Raw genomic sequence first — 10,854 nt, 5'->3', positions numbered from 1 at the left:
TAAACGCCTGTAGAGGAACACACCATCATCTCCTCATGAGGACACGACCAGTGTAAACGTCTGTAGAGGAACACACCATCATCTCCTCATGAGGACACGACCAGTGTAAACGTCTGTAGAGGAACACACCATCATCTCCTCATGAGGACACGACCAGTGTAAACGTCTGTAGAGGAACACACCATCATCTCCTCATGAGGACACGACCAGTGTAAACGTCTGTAGAGGAACACACCATCATCTCCTCATGAGGACACGACCAGTGTAAACATCTGTAGAGGAACACACCATCATCTCCTCATGAGGACATGACCAGTGTAAACGTCTGTAGAGGAACACACCATCATCTCCTCATGAGGACACGACCAGTGTAAACGCCTGTAGAGGAACACACCATCATCTCCTCATGAGGACACGACCAGTGTAAACGCCTGTAGAGGAACACACCATCAATTCCTCATGAGGACACGACCAGTGTAAACGTCTGTAGAGGAACACACCATCATCTCCTCATGAGGACACGACCAGTGTAAACGCCTGTAGAGGAACACACCATCATCTCCTCATGAGGACATGACCAGTGTAAACGTCTGTAGAGGAACACACCATCATCTCCTCATGAGGACACGACCAGTGTAAACGCCTGTAGAGGAACACACCATCATCTCCTCATGAGGACACGACCAGTGTAAACGCCTGTAGAGGAACACACCATCATCTCCTCATGAGGACACGACCAGTGTAAACGTCTGTAGAGGAACACACCATCATCTCCTCATGAGGACATGACCAGTGTAAACGTCTGTAGAGGAACACACCATCATCTCCTCATGAGGACACGACCAGTGTAAACGCCTGTAGAGGAACACACCATCATCTCCTCATGAGGACACGACCAGTGTAAACGCCTGTAGAGGAACACACCATCATCTCCTCATGAGGACACGACCAGTGTAAACGCCTGTAGAGGAACACACCATCATCTCCTCATGAGGACATGACCAGTGTAAACGTCTGTAGAGGAACACACCATCATCTCCTCATGAGGACATGACCAGTGTAAACGCCTGTAGAGGAACACACCATCATCTCCTCATGAGGACACGACCAGTGTAAACGCCTGTAGAGGAACACACCATCATCTCCTCATGAGGACACGACCAGTGTAAACGTCTGTAGAGGAACACACCATCATCTCCTCATGAGGACATGACCAGTGTAAACGTCTGTAGAGGAACACACCATCATCTCCTCATGAGGACACGACCAGTGTAAACGTCTGTAGAGGAACACACCATCATCTCCTCATGAGGACACGACCAGTGTAAACGTCTGTAGAGGAACACACCATCATCTCCTCATGAGGACATGACCAGTGTAAACGTCTGTAGAGGAACACACCATCATCTCCTCATGAGGACACGACCAGTGTAAACGTCTGTAGAGGAACACACCATCATCTCCTCATGAGGACACGACCAGTGTAAACGTCTGTAGAGGAACACACCATCATCTCCTCATGAGGACATGACCAGTGTAAACGTCTGTAGAGGAACACACCATCATCTCCTCATGAGGACACGACCAGTGTAAACGTCTGTAGAGGAACACACCATCATCTCCTCATGAGGACACGACCAGTGTAAACGTCTGTAGAGGAACACACCATCATCTCCTCATGAGGACATGACCAGTGTAAACGCCTGTAGAGGAACACACCATCATCTCCTCATGAGGACACGACCAGTGTAAACGTCTGTAGAGGAACACACCATCATCTCCTCATGAGGACACGACCAGTGTAAACGTCTGTAGAGGAACACACCATCATCTCCTCATGAGGACATGACCAGTGTAAACGTCTGTAGAGGAACACACCATCATCTCCTCATGAGGACACGACCAGTGTAAACGTCTATAGAGGAACACACCATCATCTCCTCATGAGGACACGACCAGTGTAAACGTCTGTAGAGGAACACACCATCATCTCCTCATGAGGACACGACCAGTGTAAACGTCTATAGAGGAACACACCATCATCTCCTCATGAGGACACGACCAGTGTAAACGCCTGTAGAGGAACACACCATCATCTCCTCATGAGGACACGACCAGTGTAAACGTCTGTAGAGGAACACACCATCATCTCCTCATGAGGACACGACCAGTGTAAACGTCTGTAGAGGAACACACCATCATCTCCTCATGAGGACACGACCAGTGTAAACGTCTGTAGAGGAACACACCATCATCTCCTCATGAGGACATGACCAGTGTAAACGTCTGTAGAGGAACACACCATCATCTCCTCATGAGGACACGACCAGTGTAAACGTCTATAGAGGAACACACCATCATCTCCTCATGAGGACACGACCAGTGTAAACGTCTGTAGAGGAACACACCATCATCTCCTCATGAGGACACGACCAGTGTAAACGTCTGTAGAGGAACACACCATCATCTCCTCATGAGGACACGACCAGTGTAAACGTCTGTAGAGGAACACACCATCATCTCCTCATGAGGACACGACCAGTGTAAACGTCTGTAGAGGAACACACCATCATCTCCTCATAAGGACATGACCAGTGTAAACATCTGTAGAGGAACACACCATCATCTCCTCATAAGGACATGACCAGTGTAAACATCTGTAGAGGAACACACCATCATCTCCTCATGAGGACATGACCAGTGTAAACATCTGTAGAGGAACACACCATCATCTCCTCATAAGGACATGACCAGTGTAAACGTCTGTAGAGGAACACACCATCATCTCCTCATGAGGACACGACCAGTGTAAACGTCTGTAGAGGAACACACCATCATCTCCTCATGAGGACATGACCAGTGTAAACGTCTGTAGAGGAACACACCATCATCTCCTCATGAGGACACGACCAGTGTAAACGTCTGTAGAGGAACACACCATCATCTCCTCATGAGGACACGACCAGTGTAAACGTCTGTAGAGGAACACACCATCATCTCCTCATGAGGACACGACCAGTGTAAACGTCTGTAGAGGAACACACCATCATCTCCTCATGAGGACATGACCAGTGTAAACGTCTGTAGAGGAACACACCATCATCTCCTCATGAGGACATGACCAGTGTAAACGTCTGTAGAGGAACACACCATCATCTCCTCATGAGGACACGACCAGTGTAAACATCTGTAGAGGAACACACCATCATCTCCTCATGAGGACACGACCAGTGTAAACATCTGTAGAGGAACACACCATCATCTCCTCATGAGGACACGACCAGTGTAAACGCCTGTAGAGGAACACACCATCATCTCCTCATGAGGACACGACCAGTGTAAACGTCTGTAGAGGAACACACCATCATCTCCTCATGAGGACACGACCAGTGTAAACGTCTGTAGAGGAACACACCATCATCTCCTCATGAGGACATGACCAGTGTAAACGTCTGTAGAGGAACACACCATCATCTCCTCATGAGGACATGACCAGTGTAAACGTCTGTAGAGGAACACACCATCATCTCCTCATGAGGACACGACCAGTGTAAACGTCTGTAGAGGAACACACCATCATCTCCTCATGAGGACACGACCAGTGTAAACGCCTGTAGAGGAACACACCATCAATTCCTCATGAGGACACGACCAGTGTAAACGTCTATAGAGGAACACACCATCATCTCCTCATGAGGACACGACCAGTGTAAACGTCTGTAGAGGAACACACCATCATCTCCTCATGAGGACACGACCAGTGTAAACGTCTGTAGAGGAACACACCATCAATTCCTCATGAGGACACGACCAGTGTAAACGTCTATAGAGGAACACACCATCATCTCCTCATGAGGACACGACCAGTGTAAACGTCTGTAGAGGAACACACCATCATCTCCTCATGAGGACACGACCAGTGTAAACGCCTGTAGAGGAACACACCATCATCTCCTCATGAGGACACGACCAGTGTAAACGTCTGTAGAGGAACACACCATCATCTCCTCATGAGGACATGACCAGTGTAAACGCCTGTAGAGGAACACACCATCATCTCCTCATGAGGACACGACCAGTGTAAACGTCTGTAGAGGAACACACCATCATCTCCTCATGAGGACACGACCAGTGTAAACGCCTGTAGAGGAACACACCATCATCTCCTCATGAGGACATGACCAGTGTAAACGTCTGTAGAGGAACACACCATCATCTCCTCATGAGGACACGACCAGTGTAAACATCTGTAGAGGAACACACCATCATCTCCTCATGAGGACACGACCAGTGTAAACGTCTGTAGAGGAACACACCATCATCTCCTCATGAGGACACGACCAGTGTAAACATCTGTAGAGGAACACACCATCATCTCCTCATGAGGACACGACCAGTGTAAACGCCTGTAGAGGAACACACCATCATCTCCTCATGAGGACACGACCAGTGTAAACGTCTGTAGAGGAACACACCATCATCTCCTCATGAGGACACGACCAGTGTAAACGTCTGTAGAGGAACACACCATCATCTCCTCATGAGGACACGACCAGTGTAAACGTCTGTAGAGGAACACACCATCATCTCCTCATGAGGACACGACCAGTGTAAACGTCTGTAGAGGAACACACCATCATCTCCTCATGAGGACACGACCAGTGTAAACGTCTGTAGAGGAACACACCATCATCTCCTCATGAGGACATGACCAGTGTAAACGTCTGTAGAGGAACACACCATCATCTCCTCATGGGGACACGACCAGTGTAAACGTCTGTAGAGGAACACACCATCATCTCCTCATGAGGACACGACCAGTGTAAACGTCTGTAGAGGAACACACCATCATCTCCTCATGAGGACACGACCAGTGTAAACGTCTGTAGAGGAACACACCATCATCTCCTCATGAGGACACGACCAGTGTAAACGTCTGTAGAGGAACACACCATCATCTCCTCATGAGGACACGACCAGTGTAAACCGACCTGAACCACTTCTTCTGCTGCTGCTTCAAGTTCATGGAGTTTATGCAAAACTACTGAAATACTGCTGATCCTGGAGATCCAAACATGAGCTCGGGAACTGTCATATATATGTAATACTGCACTGAGCGGATGAATGCGCTTACTCAATCCGCCATGTTTTTTTTTTGAAAAGTGTCTTATTTTACCCAGAATGCATTGCAGTGTAGTCCTACTTAAGATAGTCAGAGTCTTAAGCGCTTTGTGCAACGGTCTGATTTAGATGTCTATGTGAAGTCTGACTATCTACTATATATAAGCCATAGTCAAAGTCTATCTTTGTGAAACCGGCCCTTGGTGTATTGGACAAAAAGCTGCAGCTCAAGAGGCGAGAGGAGCGTCAAGCTGCCGCAGCAGCCAGGCAGTCCCGCTGTGAAAAGGAGCTGGAGGAGATGACGGCAATGTCCAGCTTGGAGTCGGAGAGTGATGAGGAGACAGGAGGATACTAACACAGTCTATCCACCATCTGAGGGCGAACCATCCCACAAGCATAAGAAGACTGGACAAACGTCTTCATTCCACATGACATCCTTAGCCGACCAAGTGTCGTGTCTCTGGCTACAAGGTTGAAGATGTCACCAATGCAACAGGCTGCCTTCACGCGTGGCCTTGTTGCAGAGTCAGGCGGTGAATGTACACATCTCTCTGCATCTTACGCAAATACTGACCGAGCAAGACACCAAGTGCTGGAGACAATCAGTGAGGAACAGCACAAGCAGTGGACACCACCTCCATTGTGCACCCTACACTGGGACAGCAAGTTAACACAGATGCTCAGCAATGTGCGCCAGTTGGAGGTGCGTTTTACAGTAGTGGTTGGAGATACAGAGCGGCTGAAACTGCTTGGTGTCCCAGCGTATAAGAAGCAGACCAACGAGGCATGTGGAATGATCATTGCCCGGTTGACATGCAAGTTGCTGCAGGACTGGTGCTGCACTGACCAGGTTGTCAACATGGCATTTGACACAACATGGCATTTGACACCACTGCGTCAAACACCGGCCATCTCACAGCAGCCTGCATTGCCATACAGCTCTCACTGGGTCGACCACTGCTTTGGTCTGGGTGCCGGCACCACATTGGTGAGGTCCTCCTGAACCAGGTTTTCACAGTGAGGTCAATGGACGTGCAATGAACGTGGTCAATGACTGTGCCGAGCGTGGTGTCAAGCTCACATCCGACTTCGTCGCAGTGTCAAGGAAGGAGCAGAATGTGAAGGAAAGAATGTGCTGGGGGCAGTTGAACATGACCGCAACATACAGCCAAACCTTCGCCACTGCAAACGCAAGCCAATCCCTAGCCAATCCCTGAATAGGACGGTTACTCTTGGGTGGCGGGTGGGGAGACATATCTGGGGGAGACGCACTAGTTAGGTTCAGAGTTCAAGTTCCATTTCCTCTCTGTCCCTGGTGATGTTGCTCAGTGCAGCAGACTCTGGCACAGACTGAGCAATTAAGTTTAAAATTGGGTTAGTGTCAGCTCTTACCATTAGGCCCTGTTAGTTGCCAGTGAGTTAACCACTAGACATCCATCCGACATCCATCACTGCTGCACAAAATTCAGGGTAAGGCCACGTGAACATGTCCCATTGACCTCCATTCATTTTGTCTATAGGACAAATGAATGGAGAATCTTGAAAGTTGAATTCTGAGAAATGCCCAAGTTGCCCAAATGGCAAACAAACAACTTTTACTTTTATAACCCTATAGAATATGTTACTGTATAAAAGTTCACTGTACTCAACATTCCCAGGTCAACCTTTTGGCAATTAGACTAAAAATTGAAATTTCGCCAAAGTTCATGTGTTAGGTGGCACCCCTAAATCTCAATTGAATTCCTTAAAACTTTGCAAAAGTCATTTTTATGTTAATTGGAACAAAATGCAATGCCAGCCAAATTGATATTTTGAAATTAAAATTTCCCATTCAAATTTGATGCACCCTAAACTGTATATATGTATGTATATATGTATGTATATATATATATATATATATATATATATACATATGACATAGATAAAACAATAGCCTACATATTAATAAAAGTACGAATTTATAGCATTTAGAATATGTGCTTTGTAGCTAAACTCTGTTGTATATCAGTCAGACCGTCTACACGTGTGTACCCTCATTGGAAAGCATATCATTCAATAATTATAATTCATACAAATATTTTTTTTTGTACACCACTTAGTTTTTAATGTTTTTTTTCTTTTCATTTGATTAAAAATATACATTGCAAGATGTTGCATCAAATTAAAAGGCTGCCGTGTTCATCTTGAATTGTTATAGGCTTGCGTTATTTTATTTTTTTTTTATTTTTTTTTATCATCTGTTTTTAGCGTCTTGTTTCTGACGTGCACCGGAAACACACAGAAACGAGCGGGAAACACGTCGACACGTCAGAGTTGGACAGTGTCTCAGCTGTCAATCATCTTCTCTGACACTCGTCATCATCTGGACTCAAAAGACATGCATATTAGGCCGATAATAGTGCAACATTAATCTCATTCGATAGGCGTAATTAAATCAGAAGCAGATTGGCCGAATAATGCAGAGGAAACCAGTTTTATGCAAACAATGAAGAGGATCGCCTTTTAGTCTTTCAACACATGACTTTCTTCACCATAAATCTGCATTAATATTTCTTATCTGCATCGTCGTTTCTCCCTTATAGGGTTTATTAAACGTATGATTATTAATTATGTTGCATCATCTCTAATAATAAGACTGCATGTGCGACCTCTGTAAATTATGTATGCTTTGAGTTTTTATTTAGGCTAGCTAATAATAATAATAATAATAATAATAGGATCAATTATTTCTGTTTAAAAATTCTGTTCAGTATTGCCGCAATAATATTTAAGAGAAAAAAGGTCTGACAACAAGTTTAATTGTAAAGCCAGTTCCCACGAGAAACTCTGCAATTAAATGATTTCCCACTCGTTAAACGCGGTGATTTTCACTGTGATTTTAATAATAGGAAGAACAGAAGGTGCGGCAGAATCCGCTCAAACACGAACTCTCAGAGATATATCTGTAATTGCGCAGTCTCATATTCCTCGAGCTAATGCTCGGGTCACGGAGGATCCTTTGAAGTCTGAGAGAAAGAAGAAGAAGAGGAAGAGGAAGAAGTGTTGTAGATAAACACCTCGTGCTTATTAATGCGCGTCTGTTTTACTGAAAATATTCAGATAAATTAAAGAATTAACTTCCTTTCATTTGGACCGTTCAGCCACACTTTGACAGATTATAATTTTATGATGTAATTGTGTGATATAACTATTGCACAAAATGTAACGTTTTCTTATTATTAATTAAATAAAACATTTCATTCTGTAAAGGTCCGTGCACCTTGATCAGGCTTATATAGGCTACATAAATAAAGAGTGTTTTATTATGTTATGTCTGCTAAATGTGATTCCAATACTGAACCAAACCCAACCGTTTAAATGCAAATTAATCAAAAAGCGTATTTACACTACATAAGCTCCAGAATCACCTGAGAGGGTAACCATAGCAACAGTCCAGAGATTTGGGTTAGGAACATCATTGGACGGAACATTGACTAAATAAAAGAATTCTAAAATTATTTATAAACAATAAAGATGTGTATGCCATAAATACACCAGACCACAACAACTTTTGTTTTAAAAACGTACAATACAATTTACAATTCGGACTGTGTGAAACAAACCTCAACAAACTACAGCCTTAAAATGTCCTAATTTAAAAAGTCGACAGTCATTGTAAAGTTGTCGCGCGGACGGCGAGAATAGGCTGTTTTTAAAGCGCGTTCTGGACACACACACACACACACACACACACACGCGATGCTGATTGCTTTTCTCTCTGAGCAAAGTGAGTTTATCATTTCACTCTCGTCCTCGCGCTGGGTGGGATTGTGGAGCGCGAGGTCTGACAGAGGCAGTGCGCATGCGCAGAAGCCCTTCAGCACCTGCCAGTGCGCGCATTACTTCACATGTTGAACTCTCGGCTGACAATCACTCGAGTTAACATTTCATCATGAGGAGAACACACACCGAGCTCAGCTGAAGAAAACACACACCGAGCCCAGCTGAGGAGGAACACCGATTCTTCACTATCTCTTCTTCATCTGACACTTTTCGGGATTTATACCAACAATGCTTCTGAGGAGAACATTGCTTTCGTGAAAGTTAAAGCCGAATTACGCTCGACTTGGACTTGTTTGTCGCGCGCGCCGGAATGAAGCACTGATCCTGACGGAACGCTTTTCCTTGTTATTTTAACTTCGCTGACTTTAATCTCCCGTGGGTAAGTGCCAGTTCCGTGGACTTTACCTGCACAGGTGCATCATGTCCAAGCCCATGGATCACGTCAAGCGCCCTATGAACGCGTTCATGGTGTGGTCCCGCGCGCAGAGACGGAAAATGGCCCAAGAAAACCCGAAAATGCACAACTCTGAGATCAGCAAGAGACTGGGCGCGGAGTGGAAACTCCTGACGGAAGCCGAGAAGCGGCCGTTCATCGACGAGGCGAAGCGGCTGCGCGCGATGCACATGAAGGAACACCCCGACTACAAGTACAGACCCAGACGAAAGCCCAAGACTTTAATGAAGAAGGACAAGTTCGCGTTCCCGATGGCATATAACCTGGGCGAGCACGAGGCGCTGAAGGTGAGCGCGCTCCCGGGCGGCGTGCCCGAGTCTCTGATGAGCAACGCGGAGAAAGCGCGCGTGTTCTTTAACCCGGCCATGGCCAACCCGTACTCGTTCTTCGACCTCGGGTCCAAACTGCCCGAACTCTCGCCGCCGTTCTCCTACGCGTCTCCGCTGGGCTACCCGAGCGCGGGCACGGCCTTCCCCGGGGTGCACGCGCACACACACACACACCCGTCACCGGGGAACCCGGGATACATGATGCCGTGCACCTGCTCGGCGTGGCCGCCCGCGGGCCTCCAGCCCCCGCTCGCCTATATACTCCTGCCCGGGCTGGGCAAGCCGGGCCTGGACCCGTACCCGCTATGAGCCCGGGACACCGGGGAAGTTTTAAATGTGAAATGAATGAATGACTACATGCAATACACGCGGAGCACAGCTGAACATGTGATAAACGAGACATCACGTGTGTGTGTGTGTTTGTATCATGATTAGGTGGAAATTAATGAAGAGCGACTGCTGAACGAGTGCTCTTATCAATGTGAATAAATCTGTGCAAAAGTGCGGCTCCGCGGCGAGAATAACCTGTTGACTGTAATGTGTGTCGCTAGCGCAGCCAATGCTGTAACGGGGATGCATTGCTATTTTGGAGGAAAAAAGTGCATTGTTTTATTTGGAAACTCAACCGTAAAGAATCCCATTTTTAATTTTTAATTTTTATTCAGTCATGTTGCTGTAAATGTGTACAGTTTTATTAAACCACGTCTAGCTTGTGCTCTAAACACCGGAGCTCTCGGACTAGAAATCAGATATTTTGAGTTTCGAATCTACTATTTCCATGGATGTAAATGTAATATTTATTGTTAATTCAGTCAGTGAAACTCTGTTGGCCGTGGGACACGCCGTGTTCCCTTGATATTTGCACAACGGGAGACAGAAGCACTTATAAGTGTAATTTAATGAAAAGAAACACATGAAATAATAAGATTTCTGATATTTCTAAGGGTTATTCTACATCACAGATCAATCATGCGTTCACGTAAAGAAGTCAGTCCGGTTTTTTACTAACTCGAAATGAAATTGTATGTTATATATGTTTTGCATAATTCCACTTATATGTACTTAAAATGCCTATCGTTCATTTATTGAACAAGGGGGATATAATAAAGCGAATGCGAAAAGAAAAGA

At 45.8% G+C, this 10,854-nt stretch overlaps 1 protein-coding gene across 1 annotated transcript; it reads left to right on the top strand.

Annotated features, from left to right (window-relative positions):
* Positions 1-8,924: 8,924 nt before the first annotated feature.
* Positions 8,925-10,130, top strand: sox21b (SRY-box transcription factor 21b). Its single transcript, XM_056240896.1, has one exon. It carries the CDS (start codon positions 9,364-9,366, stop codon positions 10,033-10,035), a length of 672 nt encoding a protein of 223 aa, XP_056096871.1. The 5' UTR covers positions 8,925-9,363; the 3' UTR covers positions 10,036-10,130.
* Positions 10,131-10,854: the final 724 nt, after the last annotated feature.

The sequence above is a fragment of the Rhinichthys klamathensis genome, unplaced genomic scaffold, assembly GCF_029890125.1.
Source record: "Rhinichthys klamathensis goyatoka isolate OS25496 unplaced genomic scaffold, OSU_Roscu_1.1 h1tg000618l_1, whole genome shotgun sequence".
In the NCBI taxonomy this organism is placed as follows: Eukaryota; Metazoa; Chordata; class Actinopteri; order Cypriniformes; family Leuciscidae; genus Rhinichthys; species Rhinichthys klamathensis.
Note: the sequence above shows the minus strand (reverse complement) of the source record. Positions and strands in the feature narration are given on the sequence as shown.

Excerpts from the sequence above, each read along its gene's own strand:
- sox21b (XM_056240896.1), top strand. The coding sequence starts at position 9,364 with ATGTCCAAGCCCATGGATCACGTCAAGCGCCCTATGAACGCGTTCATG.